The 25,915-nt window shown below is 33.3% G+C and overlaps 1 protein-coding gene across 10 annotated transcripts in view; it reads right to left on the bottom strand.

Annotated features, from left to right (window-relative positions):
* The window catches only part of nrm (neuromusculin), a 162,461-nt gene that overhangs the window by 10,790 nt on the left and 125,756 nt on the right, over nucleotides 1-25,915 (bottom strand). For 2 of the 10 annotated variants that reach the window (XM_089081743.1, XM_089081744.1), the window contains 4 exons: nucleotides 24,543-24,680; nucleotides 13,173-13,294; nucleotides 8,323-8,913; nucleotides 5,081-5,962 (listed from right to left, as the gene is read on the bottom strand). In XM_089081743.1, coding sequence (XP_088937869.1) covers nucleotides 5,084-5,962; nucleotides 8,323-8,913; nucleotides 13,173-13,294; nucleotides 24,543-24,680 — 1,730 coding nt within the window. In that variant the 3' untranslated portion in view covers nucleotides 5,081-5,083. The other 8 variants (XR_016140407.1, XM_089081740.1, XM_089081741.1 and 5 more) reach the window with 8 other exon arrangements.

The raw sequence follows: 25,915 nt of genomic DNA, 5'->3' as shown, positions 1-25,915 counted from the left end.
AATCGATCGGAATATGCATGCGGTAAAAGAAAAGTAAATTGCAATGGACCGTGGAGGGATGTTGACGAATAAAAAGATACGATAAGATGTATCACCATGGAAGCGCGGAAGTCTCGTCCTACGTAGTCTAACATTTACGTTACGTTACAGTGAACGGTGTAAATTACCATTAAATAGGATTTTAGACGTGATCATTTGTTTACTAATTTTACTACAGCACCATCGAACGTGCATCTAACGTACATTTTTCCGCGTAACTTACACCCTCGTAAGGTATGTAAAGTATTTGAACACAATTTTATAAACCGCCGCAAAGTTGATCTTTCCAACCAATATTCGGTGAAACGTATTATCGTAACTAATCATTCACGATTGACGAAAAATCGCTAACATTAATTAACAATTAATAAGGATACATTATTTACAAGAAAATCCTCGATGGCTTAATCACTGGACTGCGATCGCGATTAAGCGGTGACATTCGGTCTATAATCGATCTGTACAAACAACTATCGTTCTTGTAACTTACAAATTTACAAACACATGTAGGAAGATATCTGGGAGTAATATATGTTAACAGAACTATATATTCTAGCGCCGCTTATCAATAATTATATGTATAATAATAATACGGAACGGATAGATGGGATTTATATTTGGCTGCGATATGTTTCACTTTTTATTTTCTCTTAATTTAATATTTAACAAGATTTCTTTACCTATCGCCACGGTTCATGCGTTACTTCGATAATTTGATCCCAGAACACATGTCGATAGCTTATATAAATATACATTATATCAATGTTCTTGTATAAAGGTATTTATAAATTTACAAATGTCGAAAAAACTTTTTTTAAAATTTTACCACGTGTCCTATTACATTCGTACATTAGTGTATCCAGTGCGAGCAAATGAGAATGAAATTTATCGATCTTTCCCTTAAACATTCAAACCAAAGTTCTAATCCCATCTGAAAGGTTAAATTGGTTTAATTTGTAATGTAGATAATGGTATATGAAATGATATAGAATATTGGAAGCAGCATATAACATATAAAGAAAGTAGATTAAGTATACATTTAAACAGACGGTCTCGTACATTTTTTACGAGCAATCGGACATTACATAAACGTATTTGTAGATATGCGAGTGTGCATGTCGATTTACCATGTAATGAAGGATTTGCAACTTTTTCGACAAATACCATCACGCTCATTTTAATAATGCAAAAATACATAATAATGCCACATATTTCACAAATAGTAAAAACGGATTTTGAATTACGATAAATAATAATAAAATATGAGAATTTGTTTTATGTAATTCTTTCAACAAAATTTATGAGCAATTTAGCAATTTATGATGTCATTTTTAGAAATAATCGCCATATTTAAATCTTTCAAATTTTTCAAATAAAAGCATTCAGATTGAATAATTAATTTTCAGAAGGAAAAAAAAATTTGTTGATACTTGCGCCAATTATATCTGCACGAATAAACGCATTACGCGGCGCAGAATTGTAATAATCACTCATTAAATTCGTTTATCGAGAATCGCAATTTTAGAAATTTATTATGGCAACGTGTGTCTCATCGAAATCGAATTTAACAAGTTTCAAATGAATTATCTATTGAGATATCTCTATCATCATATCTCGCTAAGTGTAATATCTTATCATTGCATCTCTCCGAGGCTTAAAGTAAGCTGGATCGCTATCAAATGAAACGTAAACGGGAAAGGATTAAAGCAGTTCCTCATTATCGTCCGAAACACCATACATCTGCGGCCTCCTTTCTAAAGATCGTTGCTGCTGCAGAGCCTGTTGTTGTTGCTGCTGTTGCTGCTTTTGGAGAAGCGCGATACTGGCAGCTTTATAGTTAATCGGCCCGTACGACTTGTAGTCCACATCCGCATAATCGAGATCCGAAAATTCTGGCTTGAAGGGCTGCATAGACAAAAAAGCGTGACGAATATCACGGAACGAGAATGGCTTATTTTCCAAACAATACAAATGTCTAAAAGATCTTCAGGCTTTTAGCGCTTTTCAAATATCTCCGATTCCTCAATTTTATAGCGAAATTGCAAAATCCAAAATCAAGTGAATTTTATTTAAAAACAATTTTAGTTGCTGTATATTAATTTATATTTCATTGTTGCGATATTCAACTAGAGAGTTTATTTATATTTATATTTTTAATAAATAAAATTTTAAAAATAAAATAAATAAAGTAAAATACTTTTAATAAGTATAAAACGGATCATTTTTTAATTAAGTGATTCTTAAATAATTCTGTAAAAAACTTTTGTAACGTCTTGATAAAGTAAAGATTTAAGACGTCCTTTAAACTTTTGTATTGCTTGGGCTCTAATCGTGCTGCGCGGACGATTGCGCACATAAGAGTTTTACAGTGGACTGCTCGTGAAGTTTTGTAACAGAACTGCTGTGAAAGCGATCGACGAATGACTGGTGCCATTTCGGGTGCTAAGCTTTCTCGTTCGTGATCGATGTCTGTCAATTAGACAACGACGCGCCTAGGGTGAGTACACGATTTAAGAGATCTCATTGAAGGATTCAAAGAATTATGAGCGAACTATTCATTGTTAAACCATCTGATAATCCTCTTGTTCTCAGTTTGTCTATTGTTAAGATTAAGTATAATCGTGATAAGTATTATCATGCTGCATGCACTAGTCATTCCATACACATACATATATATATATATATGCATATACAATATTAAACTGATATACGTGGTTCGGAATTGAGAGGATTGTTGTTTCAAATTATTATATTTAATGCTACCTAATTGATTCAAAGCCCTTATTGAACATGTGAAAGTAACGATTGTAGCAGATAATAACCTACTATTGGCAGATTTACATATGTAGTATATAGAAACGAAAAATAGATAGTCTTCTATGCGATGAACATAGAATGCAATGCCATGTATAATAAAAATGTATGTTAACACTTTAAAATTATTTAACAGATACCCTAATATTCTTTTTCAAGCAAATGTGTTTACAGATAAAAAAAAATATATATCATATCCGGTACACATTTTTAGCTCAGCACAAATAATTCTACGTATAGAGGCCAAGCTGGAAATAAAAAGAATTTATAAAAAAATAGCGCGTAAACAATATATTAAACCGAAGGTATCTCTATCAATGTAATTTCACGAATAAAATTACGAGCTTGAGTTCGGCATCCCTTGCGCGAGCGGACATTTTATATTTATCGTATCTCGAATTACGTTATGTGTAAGCAGCGTGACAATTCTGTACCTACAGGGCTTGTCGGACGCCAAATTGTCCTAGTAAATGTACGTATCGCTCTTTGTCGGCTGATCCTCCTACGAACAAACATTGAGATATACAATTGGTATGATACGCAATCCAAATGGTATGCAATCCTCCTTTTGCGCTTTTTATGCCAGCTGCCTTACAGGCAGAATACGTTCGCGAAAGAGGTACAGAGAGACATGCAAGATGTACAGCGCGATCGAAACTGCTTTGACAATTTAATTCAGTTTCAATGCAATCGGAAACACGAAATTATTGACAGTACGACGGGATCGAAAGAGAGTATAAATAATTATTATACTGGAGATAAAACTACCGCGAGATGAAGCGTACGGTTCGAATTGTTTCGATATCGTTCTATATCATCTTCTTCAAGTTTCAGGATAAATCTATTTTTCTTCGTTGCACCGTTTTATTTATATAACAAGATAAAAAATGAAGCAAGCTATCAACAATATACGATGTGTATCCGTTTCTGGATGTTTTAATATTCGATAATTTGAAATTCAATAAAAAATATTTAATATTACTGTTTAAATTTTTCGTATCTCGGATATATCTTGTATATATTTTGCATTGAATTATGCTTTTCAAATTAGACAGTTTGTTCTGTGTAAATCAAAATCAGTGAAATACAATCACATAACAATACAATCGTATATTATGTATATTCCATTGTTCGTCTTATAAATTTTTTTTTTACCACAGGGATGCTCAAACTAACACGTCACGGATTTTAATCTTCTATAACTAGATCGAATCTTTTTAATCGATAAAACTGTATACTGCAAATATACATATGCAAAGAATTTAGCTTTTATGAATTCACGGATATTTTTTTGATTGAATTAAATATATGTAGAAAGTTTATATATACATACACATACACACACAATATTTCTGTGTGTAATCGATGATTCGATCGATCTGTCTGCATGCAAAAATATTTTATATATCGCTCGTGTTTTTGTTTCCCTTGTTTTTCTTTCTATGCAAGTTTTATAGCATTATTAATTTAAAACACGTGATCTCTTAAAGAGAAGTTCCTTTCAAATTACAAATAAATTCTGAATAAAATTGTATAAAAATTATATAATATTATCAACAATTTCATTTTACAACATCGAACCACGCTGTGTCTTATAAAAAAATTATAAAAAAATGATGGCGTATATCTTTAGAAAAATATATTCAGAGCTGATGATGATTATGAAATACATTATGAGATTAATTCTAAATAAAATTATTATATATAAATTGTATGGAACGCATGTAAATTTTTTTTACGATTTAGGATTATCTTTCTACGAATTTATCGAAGTACAGAATTAATATACCGTGCATTATCAAATTAATGTTAATTTAAAAGCAAGAGGAAGAAAAAGATATTTAAAACTACTATATCTGAAAATCAAAAAGAATAATAAATGCAAAAGCAATGAGAAAGCTGCAGATTGTAGCATCAAGACAAAAAAAGTCAAGACTGACATACATTGAAGGAAAATACACACGGATATTTGGCAAAGTAAGCAAAATGGAAGAGAAAAGAAATGAGAAAATATATTAATTTGCTATCCTACCTTCGAATACGACGTGTGTAGACATCTTAAAGAAATCTGCATTTGGCACACGCGGGTGCGTTACCTTCAAGGCGTAGTAGTGTATTGAGTTTCGAAGTCTTAAACAAATTGCCACGGCATTTCTCGGAAAAAAAAATGCAATTGCCCGAGTTCTTCGAAGCAACATCCGTTGTACAGCAGAATCGGGATCACTAACCTTTAGACATCGATCTCTTGACCGACATCCCGGAAGTGAAGCTCGGCGTACTGCATTATCGTGGGTGCGGACGGTACGTTGCGGGTGTCGCCAAACCTTGTCTTCGACATTTTGCTGCGATTTTTCGTGTCACCCACGTTCGTTGTGAACTGAGATGTATTATTGCTGCCGTAGCGATTTGACTGGCAGTCCCACGGTTGCTGCTGCTGCTGCTGCTGCTGCTGTTGTTGACGCGCTGTCGTCGAGTTTGGCCTCTGACAGTCGGTGGAGTAATCCGGAATGTCATCTTCGTAGTAATGCGGATACGAGATCTTGTACGTCGTCTCGGATACGCCCAGATCTGGGATCTGATGGAAACCGGTCTCGTAATCGGGTGAATCGACGAAGGAAGCGTTACTACGTCGTGGCAGAGCATCTCTGTCTCTCTGTCGATTCTGCTTCGATTTGCTTCGATCGCTCGACGTTCGCTCCTGCTTCCGGTACTTCCGATTACGTTCGTTCCGCCGATTCGTCGCGTGTCGACGCGATGATGATTGTCTCGCATCGTGATTGCCGTAATTTGATTGCTGCTGCTGCTGCTGCTGCTGCTGCTGCTGCTGCTGCTGCTGCTGTTCTTGTTCTTGTTCCTCGTCCCGATGCACCGCGGGCGGGTGATTGCCGATAGGGGCGGCCTCATGGTGCATCAGGGTGGACGACCGGCTGTTGTTAGTGTGGGCGAGGGAGGTCTGCAGGGGACTAACTATCGAGGAATGGTAGAGGCTGCGCGTTAGTGGCAGTGTTAGTTGGTTCGAACTGTTGCTCGGTAAGGGGTAGCTGTACTGCTGCATCTCCTGCCGATGCTGCTGCTGGTAGTGTTCTTTGTAGTTGTATAGGCTGTCGGTCTGCAACAGGCATGGTTAGTAATTGGAACCAGGCGAGTTCGGGGACGCGAATGGTTAACGCGACGCAAATGTGTGCGTGAGAAAATTGCATGGCTGAGACATTACTTCGGTTTCTTATATTGGAAAGAAGATCTGTACAAGTTTGTCAAGATACAAGATCATCGCATTGTGTAAATACGAGGTACGAACGAGGAATCTTTGAAGTCAGAGACAGAGTTTAGTGTAGTTATATAGCACATTCAAGTTTTATCGCATATTAAGTGTATGAATTTTACATAGAAAAAAATTTGATGTTGATTGACAAAGACAAGCACGTTTAAGAAATAGAATTTTTGATTCGTATTTTAAGACACATTTTATAAAGGATTTACAAATTGTTTTGCAGGATAGAATTTGAATATTCATTGTGTTCTTTATGTTTGACTTCAAAGAATCCTCGTTGGCGGAGCTTATCGGTATATCCGACAGAGCGATACTACAAAGGAATTGTGCAAGATCGATGAGCGAAACATGAAGATGATTTTCGTTGCACCGAACTCTATCGTCGTAGATGAAAATGAGAGAATAGACGTATAAAGAAAATTGCGATTGCGAAAATTATCGCGAGGTAATATCTCAGATCCATCGGTGTTCCAAATAAAAAAGAGCTCGTGTCGTTGGTTAAGCGTGTGTGATAGTGGAAACTTACTTGACGCGCGGCCAACATGCACAAGGGCGGTCGCTACATAGATGCCCGGATCCAGCTTAGCAGGGAAAATATGATTTCCGATTATAACTCGGCTTCCAGCAACTCTACCTCCTATTTGCTCGAGAAGCTGCTGTTTTATATCTATTACGGACACGTAAATCGTACTCATGCAATAGGCGCGATATGCTAATGTTACTCGGTGCTTAAAAGGAGAACGGATTGACTTCTTCGCTCACTGGACGTTGCCGCTCTACATTGATCGCATCAATTTCAACTTTCGCGATTAATTACAAATAGTTTGATTAAGGAAGTTACAAGAGTGATCACGTTTCCTAAGATCACGTTTCCTAAGCACGAGAATTCCTAAAACGCCACGATAAAATCGCCATGAGTTCGTAGGAACTTGAGGAAGTCAAATTATAATCAAACTGCTGTAATAAAGATACGTATGATGATAAGGATGCATCGGAGGAACATTTTCTGTCACAGACTACATATATAGCTTGACTACTCTTACGGCAAATTAAAACTGATAATATTACAAATAATTATATATATATATATATATATACAGAGTCTATTTTTTATAAAAAATATAAAATCATTTATAAAGATTTTAAGATTTAATTAATTAATTAAAATTTTAAGAAATATCATTGATACATTAAAATAATGAAAAGAATTGTTTTCAAATTTTATTGTAAAAACAACAAATTAATAATAAATTAATTTAAATAAAACATTATTTAAAAACTGGTTATTGATCGTAGGTGCCTCTTACATTGTTTTAGCTTTAATTAATTTGTATAATTAAATGTAGGTTTCATTGAATTTTAATATATTCTGTTTATAATTAATAAATGCAAATTAACATTAATTTTAAAACATTATTTTGTTTAACTTTTAAACTTTATAAAATTAGATATTAATTCCAAGTAAACTATATTCAACTATATTCAATTTTAATAATAAAAAGAGAAATTATAAATTTTCCATAACAACTGAAAGAAGAAGATAATTTAAAAGTCATTCATAAAAATACTTATTTTAATCAAAATATGTGATAAAAGTTATAGATTAAATTTCTCTCTCAGAGTTTATATTTCATACTAAAATAAAAATATCAATATTTTTAATGTATTTCTTTCCATTTTATACTCTTTTGTTCTGAAATAATATCGTTATTCCATGGCTATAAAGAGCATTGTATTGTGGTCGCAATACTTGATGAAATGCAGTACTGTATGAGAGTCTGTATACATCAAAATAACTTCCATCAAAGCTTCTGGAAATATTGAATTCAATACATCTTTCGTGTACTCCTATGTACATCTATATTTCCTGTTCCATTCTATCTAGTATGGAATATATTTCTAAATGCAATATATTTCTACGTAGAAAAACAGACAAATGCAAATTGTGAATATTTTTAACACAATATCCAAAATCGTAATAACTTTATGCAAAAGATCTTTTTGTAACCTGACCTGACATATAATATAAAAATTACAAATATTAATATTCAGATCAGTAAAGAATCATTCAACGATACGAACCAATAGCGATAAAGTTGATTAAGAGCCGATTGCCGAGAGGATTGTTCACGGCAACGTCCGCGAGCGTTATCAGATGCGGGGGTTTTCGTATCATAGATCATCAATAGTCGACAAACCTTAAGCTTAGGCAACGAAGCGTTTTTCAGCGGAAAAACGGGGGGAGGAACATTTTGATAGGTGTGTTTGGACGGGTCGGTTTTTCTGGATGTCCTCGGAGCTGGTATCGGCGGCGTCGTCGGCGACGGCGGTACGGGTGTCGACGGCGCCGATCGGCTCATTAGGCTGATCGATCCCTGGCTCAGGGTCAGGCACGGCGGATCCTCCGTCGACCGAACGATCGTCGCGATCGTGGTCGTACTGTCGCTCCTGTGCGGGCACGTCTTATAGATCGGTATCGCGTACAGCTCGTACTTCCTGCGGATATTCTCGTGCCGGCGGCACAGCCGCAACGAGTAGAACTGCTGCGAGTGCTTCTGTTTGCGCCGTCGCGGCTTCAGAGTGTTGTACTTAAGCACCGGCGAATTGCTCCTGGGCACGTTGTAGACGTTGTAGTGCGGCCCTAGGTGGCTCATGGTCGACTCGTACCCGGAACTGCCGTCGCAGAGGCTGACAGCTCTGCTGGGCGGCCGTGAGGAGCACGGCGAGGTCGTGATGGAATGCAATGTGCCATGCAAAGCCGAAACTCGGACAAACTTAGGAGTAACCAACTAAAACAAAACGCAGCCAGCGGCCATTCGCATATACATACAGTCCTTTGACCTTTGCTTCGGTTTGGTTTGCTTTGGTTGGTATTGATTAACGTTCGATTATCGCACACTATCACGTCAACGCCGACGGTCTCTTATTCCCGAGGATAATGACGTTTCGGCGATCGTGATGACTCAATTAGCGACGGTAAAGTCGGTTTCGTACAGCAGATTGGCTAAACCGGCGCTTTCTCGCCGTAGGACATAAGGAGGCAATTTATGTCAATTTCTGAATTGCTATTGGCATTTTCGACGAGTACTGATATAGTTACGTCGCTTGTGACGATTAAGAGGATTATTATTCTAATGTATGGCTTTGATAACGACATTTCGAGGAGGTTCGCAATTGTAACGATATTGCTCGCCTTGACAACCGATATCAATTGGCAGATATTATATTGTCACAAACGATTAAAAAAAATTGTTAAAATAGAGTTGAATATATATCGATTGAATATATATCGATTAATCCTAACACAATCTACTTGTGTTATACAAGAGAATAATAGGATTATACAATTATCAAATTGCGACTGAATAATAGAAGCGTAGTATCTATTTTTACTCGACTAATTTTACTCGATAATAATTCCAAATCGAATTATTCCTTGCTGATCCAACACAATATAATTTTCCAATAATATAATTTTTGAAGGTAATCACAGTTATCTAAAATATAACGCGGCGACACTTGGAAAATGTGCACATTGTTGATGTGTTAGGACAATTCTCCACTGAGCATCGACCGTGATTATCGAGTGGCCTGTGCCAGCAACAGTGCTTATTGTCTCTCATTGAATTATGTTGTTGATTGATTCGAATTGCGCGCGGATTGTGAATGCTAGCGAATTAGGTAAACCGATTCACCGATATACCGATTCAGGTAATTTCGCTCTGCGCACTTGCCAAAATGAGGTTTGTATTTGTGAATGTTTGTGATATTAAACAGAAGATATTCTTCATTAAAAAAAATTAATTTAGTGTAATTGAGAATTAAGGAAAATATAAAAGGAATTATTAAAAGGAAGAACTCATAATTTTAAAAAAATTTGTATGAAAAGCGACTATGTGGAAGCTTACATATATATATATATATATATATATATATATATATATATATATATACAGGATGTTTCGCGAGACTTCTGTCATCACTCGTAAGAAAATAGATGGGACCGAGATGAACATAAAAGTCCCATATCATTTTGTGATATTTGCAATAATAATCGAGATATTAATTATTAAAACTTACCGTATTAGCCCGGCTCACCGGCAAATGCATACGATAAGATACTTCCGCCCGGCGATCATTGATAGACGCGTGAGGAATTGTTTACTTCAAGCGGCTCGTGCGTAGCTATTGCCGTTTAGATGTTACTTATATAGCATGTCTTATGAGTAATTTATCAATTGGACATAAATTATTAGTTAGCATTACCATATTGCTACTGAATGCAGAATTATCTCTTTTATAGTTTCAATTGAATTTTTAATAAATTTAAACAGATTCAGTATTCTTAAGTTCATCTATAATATAATTATGAATGGTCGATTTCGTATACTATGAATTAAATTTATTAAATTAAATGATAAGTCGAAACAAATTTATACAGCGTGATTTTCTGACAGCGAATATAAAATTTTAGCAAAACGTTATTCTCTTTAGATACTTGAATGAAGAATATGCAGTTAAACGTCATTTTTTATTAACGTTGACAGATAATTTGAACGTTAATCGGTACCAACCAAAACCGAATATATCGATTTTGATGAGAATAATATCACGCAGACAACCGTATAGTTCTATTCTATTATAAAACACAAATTATTGGAAATTCTATTGTAAAAATTGGTTCTTCTAGAAAATATTAGTTAGCAGATTAAGATAAGAAAAAAGCGAGCAATGAATTTATTTCTACCAAAGTAACAATGCTCGTTACACTCGCACAGCACTGAATTACCTGTCCACCACGTTGTTCTTTTTTTCCACTATATTGATTGGGCTACGAGACTTCCTATAGCTAATAAAAGTATCCGGAAGTTTGCAAAAAATATATTGAGGCAACGCGAAGAATTAATAGCATAGCCACTTACTTGCTAAGAATTAACACAATTTCGTTTACTTCTCATTGGCAAATTATCCCCGCAATTTTATCAAACTGTTAAATTATCGTTTTGCAATTATCTGTAAGACAATTGATAGAATGTTATTGCACAATATACAGATATTGCATGAGATTACGTAATAAGCAGAAAAGGCAGCCAGTGCGAGATGCATAATTTAAAAAATTAATGAAAAATATTTAAAAATTAGAGAAGAAATTATATAAACTGATAATTACGTTAATATAATACAGAAAAGCATATATATTAATTTCGATGAAAATATTCTGATATTGATTCGCAGTCATTTAACTGCGTGCAGAGTATCATAAAGTTTCGCGCAAATGAAACACTTTGATGACGTACCAAATAAATCAATGTTTCACTCGACATGCATTTTAGCAACATCGGTTACGTACGATTATTGTTTAAAGCGGTGCGATTACGAGCCTCAAATTTGCAACTAGATTGACGAGCAACGGTTATATATTTATTACTGTACAATAATGACGGCAAATTGTCAGTCGCCATCATTAATTATTTCTATCTCTTCATCCATTTATCTCAATATAAATGTTATAATATAATTTTAAATACATACCTTTCAATATATAAATACTTAATACATAGTTGCATATTACGGGGGAATCGCTCTCTTTTTCTTTGAATAAGATATCGATTCGGCTGCATTATTATTATAATAAAACTGGATATAAAGAATTCGTAACGTTCAGTTGAGCTGGTTTGATGCTAGGAGAAGTAGAATATCCTTTGTAGAATACTCGACGATTCAAGAGGACGATATATTTGTGTGCTCAATGGGAATGCGATGCGGTGAGATTGCTTGAGACGGTTAAAATTTGCATCGTAAAGATCTATACAATGTCATCGTGATTACGTTTGTAATGTAGAAGAGACTTACGTTAGTGAGAACTCATATATTATTAAAAGTATTACGGCATAATAAAGCGCTAGAATAATAAAGCGCTTCTTCCAGCGTGTTTTACATAAATTTTCTTATCCAGTTAAAAATTCGCATCTGTGTTCTGGCTATTGAGATGTTTCTTTGAAAAATCGCTTCATATGCAAAATTTACAAATGGCTCGTCGTAAGTTTATTATCTCGAAAGATTTCACGGCTCTCCCGGCACGTAAAAGACTTAGTTCCGACTCTAATTATTCAAACGCAAATAGAAAAGGAAGTCAGTGAAATGGTGAATTTAAACGTCTACTTAGCGAATCAATTAATCGCGATAACAGGCGGTAACGGAATGGGTGGACGTGCCTGTAAAAAGGGCGGAAAGTGGCGAGAGAGGGATGACGAATGCATTCGAACGGTAACTCGATAAGGCAGGCGAATATCATGAAACTCGGGAGTAGCTACGATCTCTTAATTGCGAAATAATGATTCGGAAGGTCACTGAGAAGTAATATTATAGCCATTATAAGGATTGGGAGGGGCTTCGGTAGCTAAGTTCGGTAACTACAAAGTGAAGCACGAGCAACGCGGAGGAACCATATGTTGGAGTAGCAAGGCTCTCTTAAGTGCTGAGGGTCTTCGAGTAGCGAAGGGGTTCCACTGCCGAAGGGTCGCACTAAATATCTACTCTCTTGGCCTTCCACCACATTTCCACCACTTGCTATCACCTCTCGACCGTATTTGGTCAGAAAGGGATACCGTTAATCGACGAACTGTTCGCGAAACTTGGTTGGTTAACTGGTGGAAATGCATCAAGAGCGTATCTGTCCTCTTAGGTCGATCTCGTTTAATACGATTCTCTCGAATCGAGTTGTTCCTCCAGCATGATTCAAGTCGAAAGTCGAAGAACAATGGTTGAGTGAATATTGAAAATGATATTCTTGATTCGATATATGTTTTTTTTATATACACAATACAATTTAAATTTAAAGATAAATTCAAAACAAATTGTGACATTTTGCGACGTTTAATTTTAAAAACTGATTACGATAGATCGATTTTTTGCGACTGATGTATTTGCCATCATTATCTTTTCACGATAATGTGCGAGTTGCAAATTGAATCTAGCTCATGCGATTTGATTAAAACAATTCGGTCGGTTTTTTAATAATTATTAATGCAATAACAATTATACTAACCTTATTAGGTGGCGCTTGGATCCCGTGGAAAGGTAAATTTTCGTAGAATGTCTTTGTCCCGGAGTCGGGAAGTACTTCCGACACGCTGTTCACGTGATTGTTATTTGCGGCTTGATTGGGATCTGAAAATGCAAAAAGAAAATGTTAGTAACGTTGCATAACTCGTCGTGATGTGAATTGCCGACGATGGCGGTACACCTGACCATAGGAACTGTGTTCACGATCGACCAACACAATTCGACTTAATCCAATAAAATTTTTATTGGTAAAAACAGGATACAAAAGATGGAACAATGTAACAAGATAATTATAAAACTCGAATAGAGCTTGCAATCCCGAATTGGATTTCAGAATGTAGACTTTGAATTAAAAAATTCTAAGCAATCAATTGTGATTTCTATTATATCAGAATTTCTATCATATCAGAATTTCGAATTTCTGAAATACACAATCGATTTTTAAGATTTTAATTCATATTTCTATTTTCATTACAATACCATGATCATCACGTTCACTTAAAAAACATCGCGACACACAGCAGAATAATAATATCACATCGTTTGTACTTGATAATTTTTATCGTCCACTTGATAATTTTTATCGTCCATAAGTTTACTAGCAAAATCTTCTCGTTGAACGGATTTCTATTGATTCTATTATTGGTTGAATATGATAAAAGAATTTATATGTTATGTGGAAAAGTTCGAGAACAATAACGTAGCCACAGAAGGAACGCGCGAAATTATAGTTACAATATAAATCAGAAAATCGATAACATCTATGATTAATAGTTGCTGTGTGATAAGTGAAATTTATGTGGCCGATTGCTCTGTGTACTTTATGCAGAACTATGAATTCTTGCGTGCGGCGTGTGTTATAACCTATAGCTAAATAATCTTCTATTGCATATACTAACGATTACGGCATTCGCACGTATGTCCGTATGTATGTGTTTCTGTTTTCTATGTATCCTACATTTATTCGGCGATGAATATGTATTTGCGTGTACAGCTACAATAAAGTAACATAATCTTCAGGAAAGAAATCTGCCAAAAACAAAGTTGGAAAGGGATTCTAAGTCAAAGTATACGAACAAATAAAATTGCAAGCATACACGTTATATAAAATATTCTTTATACGTACCTGCCCCGGGTTTTTTTCGCTTACGGGACACATTACCACGGTTTGACTCGTAGGGCGGTTCCATGCCGTGCAATATCCGCTGTCGCGGCACAATTCTCTTGTAAGTCACGGCTAAAGAACATAGAATCAACAACGAGCAACATCACAAACACATAAAGCTTCTTTCTCATGCATAGCTTAAGTAAATATAAATATAATGAACGTAAATATAATGAACGTGGATATTAAAGGGTTCTGAAGAAATATTTTATATCAAATTTTAAGATTATGTTTCGTCACAAAAGCAATGAGAAAGCTATAATTGAATTTACATCAATTTATGATATTAAAATAAATTTGTTTTTATTTCCCTTTGTAATTTGAAATAAAACATCTTATGTAAAAATTATAAATTACATATACATGTATGTGTATAGGAAATGTAAAAACATTTATTTCTATGACTTTGATTTGTTCTTTTATAAAATTATATTGGATATTGAATATAAATAATTAAATAAAAGATACAATTATATCTTTAACAAAAAAATAAAAAGTGAGAAAATTATATCAATAGTCTTTTTTAAATTGTGTAAAATGATAAATTACGTTAATATTTTTGCGAATAAAACATATGGGTATGCTAAAATACTTTGCTTTTAAAAAATATGAGTGTTTAAAAATATCATTAAATATAATATGTTATTACTTTTATGCTTATGAAAATGTTAACAAGTGAGCAAATCTTTTTTAAGAGATAGTAATTATTAAAAATATGAATAATATTTAATGTATTTTTTAATTAATATATATTTATTAAAATATAGTAGATTTTTAACTTTAATAAAATTTTGATGTGAAGTATTCTCACTTTTTAATTTGTAAATTAGATAATAACAATTTTCGAATAAGCATCATCCGAATAAACATCGTTCATCTAAGGTTGAACATTCCCTAGAACATGAAGTTCCAGCTGGCATCAACGTGGAAAAGTTAGGGGTTAATTACATGCCACATACGTAGCTGTATGCTTAATGGGGCTTCAAAGTCTGCGACGTATGCAGAAAACATGCATCACGTATTCTTCAGCTCAACATGAAAATGTTTTATTAATTGTTAAATGTTTTATTAAAAAATGTTAATATTAACGAAAAAATACCTAATAAATGTGAAATAAAATCTTGGATAATGGAAAATGAAACAATAAGGTTTATTATTACTTGTGATGACAATCAAAACACTATAAAAAGTAACGCGGAACGACAACTAACGATATAATAAAATCGATATTCTAAGATATATTAGTAAGATATAAAATATCTTACTAATCATCATATATATTAGTCATCATATATATTAGATCATATATATTAGTAAGAAATAAAATATATCGTTTATAAAACAAATTTATAAAACTAACTATATAGCCATCAAATCTAAGTCAAATTTCATTATTTTTTATAGAAAAAAAAAAATAATCTTTATTGTAAAAATAATACTGACTCTTGTGAACGGGTGGATGGAACAGGTTAGAGATCCATTAGTTGATTTTCGGTGGAAGAGCCATTTGTTTAACCCACTTACATTCACAAATATTTGTATCTGACAGTATGCGGTCGTATATAATCAATATTGCCATAAGCCACAAGTGTCATAATTTTTTTTGTGAAGATGAAAATACATTTAAATATCCCGCTTTAAGATCTCAATTTTTAAAATTTTTATCAAAAATACACTTAAATATCCCGCTTTAAGATTTCAATTTTTAAAATTTTTATCGAGGATTTCCAGGCAAGCAGATAATGTTGCAAATATAAACGGATTAACGTCGCATAACATCTTGCAAAGTCGCGGGCAAATAGTCTCGGACTCCTTTCCTACTACTCTTACCTGTCTTTTCTCTGGATATACCGGGTAAGGTGGTCTGTTCTTTGAGCTGTACGCCAAACATAGCTTTTATCTTGTTAGCCCGGGCGAGCATACCGTCCTCGTGCAGACTGGTCATGCTGGTTGTTCTCTGCGCGGTCTGATCTTTCCTACCACGGCGGAATACTGTCCGCGCCGGATTACGACCGATTGATGACGTCTCGTCCAGGAACCTTTGCCTAAGCGGCTCGTCGTTATGTTTGCTCACGAGTTCGTTACGTAGATTAGCCTCGTTCGCGCGAACGCTCAGGCCGGATCGCAGACTGTGAGTTCGATTGATGTGCACCAGGACACCCGGTTTTAAGGGCCACCTCGGCGCCGGTGTCGGCTGCGTCGGGCTTTGTACCGAATGCGAGGATACCGTCGGACTGGGCGGTCCACCGTCTGGACTGTATAACGATTGAGGTCATACGGGATAATCGAGGTAAATGGGAGGACGCAACGAGTTCTTGGTGATAAAATTAGAGAGCGGAGATGGATATCCATTATAGTCGACCTTATAATGATAAATGAGATACCCATTATAGCGTTGACCCGAGCAGGCTTCAAAGTAGATCCGAATGCGTAAAATTGAACGCGCAAGAAAAGAATATTTTTCATATATTTCCATTGATGCGCAAATTGTACTAAAAACATTCGTATCTTTTTTAAAAGGAATTAATTTTAATTTGCACTTCAAATTTCTCTTCGAGATTAAAGATGTTAAATATTCATTCAATTGCCATTGGAAAATTTTTGAAACGATATTTACTAAATTTATCATTAAAAAATCACTGCGTTGTCCCATTTATTTATTTAGGATCTCAATTATCTCACTTGATCCAAGAATTGTCGAATGAAGTTGATTGCCGTGAACAGGATATACGAAAGATCAAATAAGCGAGAAAGCGGATAGAAAGATAAATCAATTGTAGAGCAGAGTACTATAGAGTATTATAGTTGGCAAGATAATGAGTGATGTTCTTTTGATAAATTTATATAAATTTAAATTTCTTGTATAAATACATCGTCCTGCGTTTCAAGCAAAATTTTTAAAAATTAGCACATATCTTTCGTGTGAAAAAAATTATCAGTGAAATAAAATTTTTTTGAAACTTTTTAGTGATTTTTTTATTTTTAAGAAATTATGCTGTATTCTTGCATTTAGCGATTATATATTAGAAGAATTACATTATCTAAATAGAACATTGGATGTCGTGTCTCTGGCGAGATCAGAGAACCTAAAGACGGGAATAAATCTCGATACAGGAAAATCCGCCGTAGTTCTACAAGAGCGTTTATCTTTCTTTTCCGTTTGCAGAATAAGATCCTGATATTAATAAAATACAAGCTTGATCGATATTGAATTCTGTAAATAAATTCATCTTTATTCAAAATAAGCCATGACTTAATCTTCTGAACTATATCTTCTGTTTTGTTGTAAGTCTTTTAAACGTTGCATGTGTAATGAGCTCGGAATATAAATGCGACTAGGCAAGTTTGTTATTCTAATTGTATTGTAAAAACGCGGTACAACAATATGCGTTTGAATCCAATTATAAATTCTCTTGAATAAATCAGAATAACTTTTATGATAAATCTTTGCGGTATACATTTTACAAATATCGATAAAAAATTATTTAGGTAGGTATTATTTGAAGAATTACAAGAGTGATATAAAAAAATTACGAAACCATACATTGGAATATGAATATTCCAATAAAATTAACTCCCGGAATTTTTATGCAAAATATTGCAAAATCATCTCGATAGAGAATAAGAGCTGGCACGACTTTCAGAATTGGACTTGGATTGCCGCTGCGATGTGTGAACTTTGGTGCGCAGAATTTCGGAACTGCGCGGAACAAAGTTCTCAAGGGGAATGATGGAAAAATGTCGTCGAGAATACGGGTTGAGAAAGCGTCGTCGAGTATCGCCGTCAAGCGCGCGTAAGGTATAAAAGATTGCATCGCCGGAAACTGCGATTGCTCTGGCACGATTCGTCGTACGACGTTTTCCATTCGGTATATTTTCCACTAGTGACGTAGCCAAGGTTTACGAAGCCTTCCGGCAGATGAACTTAAAGGAGGTCTCTTCACCCTTCATTTCAAAGAACGTCGGTTTCTGTCATCGTTCTCCTTTCTGCTGTTTCAGTTCTTCCTCTCTTCCAAATATTTTTTATTTTTCTTGTCATTTTATCCTTTATTTCATCTTATGTTACATTTTTCTTTCCTTCTTTTTCTCCTCTCATTTTTCTTTTTCTCCTTTATTTCCTTCTTTTTTGTTTTACTTCTGTCTCTTTTTATTTCATGCCTCCTTTTCGAAGCCTTGGTTACGCCATTGCTTTTCGCTCACCGTTTTGTAGCTTTCCAGCACTTTACAGTTTTATTGCACGCCTCGTTTAAAGCTTGTCGTTAGCGCCACGTTACATCGCTCGTGGATCGAACCTCTCTCGGTGGACGGTAATTATCGATGTGCATGGCGTGCACACGCGTGTATTGGAAGTAATTTAATGACTCGTGTCCGCTAAATCGGGCCGGCTTGGAGGACCTTTAAGCCCGTATCTGAAATAAAATAATTTGTCGAATGCGAATGGCATGCTGCGGCGACATACCTTTCGAGATTCGGTGCACGTGTATCAAATGCACTGATATGAGCGCAGTGGCAATCCATCAAAAGGGACTTATCGCGATGTCATACGTGAGCGTATTTCTTGTTCGATTTATCACCGGGCAGTGACAAATGAGTGGCACGGGAAGAAGTTACGATGCGATTGCGAAATCGCGCATTTCCAGGGATCGGCCGATACCAATGAAGGTGTACACGTTAAACCGTGAAATTGAGTTAATTTAGAAAATGGAACAATTATCGCTCATTTGTTACACGAAATAGAGTACGCGTGTACGCGCAGTTTAATGTTTGCTCCCTTTACACAACCGTATAATTTAACAGGTCAAACTACGTAACGTGATAAAATCAATTTTGCTTAATACCCAAAGTACACACGAAATACATATATATTTTCCAATAAAAAAACCAACCAATAATTTCCAAACAAAATCATGAAAAAATTTCTTCAAGATGCATATTTTATCATCATCTAAATTTCTTTTCACAGTTTGTAACGACTCATTATTTAAAAAAGATTTTAATTCTTTCTTAACAACATTCATCGTATTTTTCCAGAATTCAATATCGAATAATAATTTTTCATTATGCTAATATTTGCTATTAAAGAAGATATATCTACTTTATACAGCGTACTGTGCTCGTGCAATTTCGATTTACTGTGAACAGATTTTTCTCCGAGGTCCTTAAACGCCATACAGAAATGAGTGCATCATTCTACATTCTGTTTAAATCGGAGAAAACAATTTGTATAGTGCAGTCCCTTTTGTCATTGCGAGTCACGCGACATTTCTCCGTCACGCGAAGAATACGATTGTTGAATAATGCTGCATTCAGTAGTTCAACAATAAAACCTCGTCGACGCATCGCGGCCGGTCGCGGCGGCAGAATAAATATGTATGTATGTTTTGTTTTATCAAAATTTGTTTTATCAAACACTTTCCCACGTGGGAATGTGGTTATTTTTTTTAAAATCTGACCTCGTTCTGGAGGCGTAAGACCGAAAAGTATTGCATGTTTATTGTGTTCACAGCGACCGGTTTGTTGTGCATTACAAATGGCTCCTTGTAAACTTTTGTAGAAACACAAAGATACTTCGAAGCAGAGCCAACATCGATAAGAGAAAGACCTAAATTAAATGTAAACTTGGTGCGCAGCTTGTATACTTGTATGATAAGGCGCGTCGGTATATCGCTTTATCAGGAAGGTTGCGCATGCGATGAAAGAATGATGTGCGTGTAAAAGAGAAAAAGAGAGCGAGAGATATGGCAAAAATGCGGATGCATTCTTTCTAAAAATATCGCAGTAGAGAGGCCTTGAGCGTTGACGTTTAAAAATATTTTCCAAGAGCCTCTTTGTAACAATGTAACGTTGCAAGAAGGTTGCAACGAGCAATTTTTCAAATAATAAAAGGTTATACTCCTAGAATAATAGGCTATAGATAGATTGAAAAACAGGATAATTTTAATCTTCATAAATGGTTGGCAGGAAAACTTTTACACGATCGAGCTTTAATTACATTGCGTTTTCTATGTACAAGATGAATTGTAAATTGCAATTGTGCCACACTTTTGTCTCGTTATGCCATTTGTAGATTCAAAATTATCTACTGCCGCTAACTGCCAGGCACTTAAGATCGACAAACTCTCTATAAATGCTTACTCTAATCTGTGCAACCCTTCACCTACTTTGTAATTCTGAAGATATCTCCGGTAACATTGCATGGTCATTACAAGTCATATTAACAATTACAAGCTCTCCTCACTGAATTAGGCAAGAAATTACATACCGCACACGGTAACTGCAGCACGTGAAAGAGCATCATGTAGAACATCCCGTTCGTTCTCGTGAACAACTAACTACCTACCTTACTCGTACCAAGTTGACAGTGCACTATTGTAAGCCGGAAGTAGTCGTTAAATTATGCAATAGGATATGTATTCAGGTGTGTAGAGAGAGGATCACTTCCTGCGAGATTTCAGATCGGAGACAAACTTGCATGCTATCATATACAAAGCACAATGGAATCAGCCATCCCATAGTTACTCCATAACTATCCTTTATGCACTCATCGATCACTGCAGCAATTTAGCGTGAAATAATAGTTTTATTATTTATTGCAAGAATTTGTTATAAAGATATAATGAGTTTGATGAACAAAATAAATAAATTTAATTTGATGGTGATTATATTCCAAAGAGTGCATATCTATGTGATGATAAAATGATCAGTATTTGTACATTGCGGTTTGCGTTTGCATTGTGTCAATTTATAAACTCTTCTCTTTCTAAAAAATATTTATATATGTTTCTGGACCATATTTTATTCAATTAATTTAATATTATTTAATGAAAAGTAATGTAAAATTATTTAATAGAAACGGCTCTTTGATTACAATAATGTTCATAATTTTTTTATTTTTTATTTAATAAATAACAATATTAATATTTTAATTAATATTTGCAGAGTTAAATTAAAAATTATATTAAAATTATTTATACATTATTATACATTATTTTTACAAAATTTTGAATAGAAATAGCTAATGATATTATAATGATATTATTTAGCAATATACACACAAAATGCACATAATTTTTTCATTTAACATATTTTAATAATAATTTCTCTAAAGCATCTCGCTTAATTTAGAGAATCTCATTTAAAAAATTGGCGAGAATTTCTTTTTGTTATCACTTGATAAAATATATCTAATTCTATTTAGAGTATTATAAAGAGTGTAATACAAACAATAATAATTTAGAAATTATGTACATTAATTAAGTTATGTACATTTATGTACATTAATTATGGATAAGCACAACAATACAATATGCATTTTACCCAATTACAGAAAGCTATAGATAAGGAGAGGCTTATTTTATAAAGAAAAAATGCATTTTATCCTTAGCAAGTTCTAGTAGTTCTAGTAGTTTTTTTCCCATTATATCGCATCTATACGCGAGTAAATCTAAATAAAGCCCAATAGCGGTAAATTAAGACCAATTTTTTAAACTAAAATAACATAAATAAAAAATGCAGTGTGCTATGGTTTGTACTTACTGTTCGCGTTCCTCCAGTTCGACCACCCGAGTACTGTCTGTGTTTTGTTTAGCAAGTCCAAATTAAAAAGTAGAGCAGAAACGAATCAGTTTTGTGTTAGTGAAAACTACTGAACAAACGCATACTCACTGCCATAACGTCAACTGTTATTAATTACGGCTTGCGTGAGTATTTAATTAAAAAAGACTTTGGAGGAAATTATTTTTTTATATTTCAATACTGTAAAGTTAGAAAAAATGCAAATTTCCAAAACAAGTTTAATTAATATTAATATTATATTATATTTTATTAACTTAATTAATATTATATTATATTTTGTTTTTCTTTCATTATAGTAGAAATTTTCTGCCAGATATAATTGAAACATATATTAAAAATAATCAAATATCATTTCAGATGAATATATGAATGTCCAAACATTAAAGCAGCGAAATTGCAATTGATACATAATAAGATTAGTTCATAATTTTAATTTAATTAATTTATATGTTTTATTTAAATATCTACGTTCATTTTACGAATATTATTAAAATTACGTGCAGCTAATTAAAATTAAATAATTAAATAATTATTTAATAGTTAAATAATTAAATAATTAAATAATTATTTAATAGTTAAATAATTAAATAATTAAAAATTAAAATAATCAATTAAAAATTTAAAAACGAGATAAAAAAACTTCAGCAATTAATTAATACTGCGGATGCGAACTCTTTGCAATTATTACAGAGCAGCTAACTTTAAAACTGGCAGCTATTGAAAAAGGTACTGAAAAAAGATTTCGCTATTTTTTCTATATTGTTAAACTTATTATACTTGGAAATTATGAATTTTATTTGTAAAGTAATATCTTCCGAACAATATTACGTTACTTAACAATTAAAAATTTTACATTTTGTGATATTTTCAAGCCAAATAATGATGATTCAATTTACTCCTATAAATCTATACTTTTTATTTATGATTCTATTTATAACATCTTATTTATAATTAAACAAATTGAGTTAATAAAAACTATCAATTAATTCTCTTTCTTATTAAAATAATATAAAAGAAATCACATAAAAAAAGCTCTCTGAAATGGATAATTATGCATATAACATATTCTTGGAAATGTATATATATTCAGTACCTACAATCCAGAATAATAAACTATATTAATTTAAGATAAATTTAATTTACGGGTTAGATTCTTTAATTTTCTAAATTATAAATAACGTTATAAAACTAATCACTTCTAATCTGATCTTTTCTGCAAAAAATTTCTGCAAAAATTCGATATCAAAAAATTCTTTATAATTTAACATAGTATTTCACTTCTATATAATATTCTTGTTTAAATTATCTTTTTATCCCATATATTCTTCTAATTGGTGTTGTATGCAATGTATTTAAAATATCTTTGAATTATTTTGATAAATATCAACATCCCATAATACCAACATCCCACTATAACTACAATTTATATTTTAAATTACATTTACAGCAAAAGAAAATTATTAAAATTAAATACTTAATAATAATCAACGTTATAGCAGCATAGCACGTGTTTTCTTTGTTCTTAATTTATATATATTCATCTAAATGGAAATATCACGTTGTTCAACTACTTTATACAGAAATATCAAATAATGAGCACATGCTTTTATTCTACTTAGCATAAACTATATACGATAATATAATATTGTATACAATGTGTAATATATCTACATTTGTTTGCGCGAATTAATTCAACAGAACTTTATTAAGAAATAAACTAATATACTTTTAGAATAATATATTCGTTCTGCAAATAAATACGTATAATTTAAACAAATTAGTTTAATAAATGCTTTATATCATTAACGTAACTTTAATATACTTACGATTATGCGTGATTAAAGCCATTATTTGTTATTATTACTTAAGATGTTTTACATTCAATCAAATTAAAAAATAAACATATAAAATAAATACCAATAATTAAGTTAATAGTTTTTAAAATGTAAAAAAGTAATTGATTTTAACTACATGGGAAATTACTTTTTACTTTTACTTATTAACAATGATAATAAGAAATATATTAAGAATATAAACATAGAAATGACTATATATTATTTACTGGATAATATACAAATTATACTTATAAGGGTGTATAAGAAAAGTTATTACTTGCAAAATTATTTTCTGTGTTTGTAGTAATTATAGATTTAAGACGAATATAAAATAAAGATATATCCATTTAGCTATAATTTTGGGTATATTACTATTTTGGATATTATTTTGGACGGAACATTTTATACAATTATAATGTGTATTGATTTAATTAAATCAAAACAATTTATATATTTTGTTATTTTTATCGTTGTAAAATAATTATAATAATAGCTGTAAATTGATGGATTGAATTTCTTCGAAGCCTTCTTAAAAATATATTTCAAATATAAATTCGGATCTTTTGAAATATTTATATCCTTGAGAGTTCAATAAAATAAATTATTCTTGTACAACAAAAATCTAAAAATTATAGTATTTTCACATGTATTTACATAATTTCCTATATAAATTCTTAATGTCATAAAAAGGACTCGAAAAAATTCTATTACATCATGCAAATCGCTGCAATGAGCAAACGATTCGAAATAACAACATGATATATCAGAGACAACTTACATTTCATTTCGCCGCGTTTCCGGCAGACGATGAAAATGGCCACGCAGATTAGTATTAGGACCAGTATCATGACCACCGCTACTATGATAATAATCAGTAGCAGATTACCCTCCAATTGATGCCACCAAGGTATATGACCTGTAATATAATAGGTATGGAATACAATAATCGATAATGATATGTAAACGGTATGTATGTGCAAGAGTGATGACGCATAAAAGGCCATTGTTTCTACTAAGATATGAAATTACTAAGAGCAATACAATAAGCGATGAAAAATAATATTGTCGCGCTCGCGGCGGGCACTCGCGAAGTCTCGCGAAATAAACAAGACCACTTTATTACAAAGAGTAAACCTTATTAATTATTAAACGAGAACAAGAGAATTAAAAGAATAGGCAGTCTTCTTTAAAAAAAAAAATTAGTCTGATCGTCGGGCAGCAAAACGAGAAGATCTTCTTCCCCCCGATCTTCTTCCCCACGACGTTCTTGCACAACTCATCTTCACGAAAACTCAAGAGAAAACCAAAAGAAACAGTAACTTCTTAATAGAATAAGAATATTTTTTTTTATTCAACGTTTCCCCTTCTTCGGAAAGAATAATCAATTCCCCCACAGATTTCGATGAAAACCACGACCTTCAAGATCGCTTTCCTAAAACGGAATTCACTCATCTAAACGAAACCCATCTAAACAGATTCGACTTTCCGAACACAACAAAAGAAACTTCAAAGAATATTAAACACCTTAAATTACTCGATTACCCTCCTATCTAAAATCGAGACATCGAGTCCGAGCTAAACTCGAAAAACATACGTTCGTCCGACAAATCAATCCATGTCAAAAAAAAAGTCATCGTAAAAGAAAGAATTTTCTAAAACTCGAAACCGCGCAAATGCAAATTAAAAGAAAAACTAAAAAAGAATTATTTTATGAAAGCAAAAAGAAATTAATCAATTAACGAGTGGCCTGGCATTTGGCGCTGACATCCAGTCGCCACTCGATCCGTTCCTCCGCCGAAAAAACAATCTTCCATTCCAGAGTCACACATTCCAGAGTCAATCTCGCTGTGTCAATCCGCAGCTTTTCTTTCCTGCAGGAATCGCTCGTCGCTTCGCCATATTAAGGACGATTTATCTGCTCGATCCATTCGATTCCGGACGAGTTTCCAAAATGTCGCGCTTGCGAGCACTCGCAAAATTTCGCAGCGGGCACTCACGAAATAAACAAGAGCGCTTTATCATAAAGAGCGATCTTTATTAAACGAACACGAGAATCAAAAGAATATTCGTAAAGATGACAACGATAGCTCGGCAGCTCTCCCGCAATCGACTTCACTCAAAACAAACAACTCGTCAAGAGCATCGAAACAT

This window comes from Pogonomyrmex barbatus, unplaced genomic scaffold (assembly GCF_055798465.1).
Source record: "Pogonomyrmex barbatus isolate J1 unplaced genomic scaffold, ASM5579846v1 scaffold5, whole genome shotgun sequence".
NCBI lineage: Eukaryota > Metazoa > Arthropoda > Insecta > Hymenoptera > Formicidae > Pogonomyrmex > Pogonomyrmex barbatus.
The sequence above is the reverse complement of the archived record's forward strand: the minus strand, read 5'-3'. Positions and strand labels throughout refer to the sequence as shown.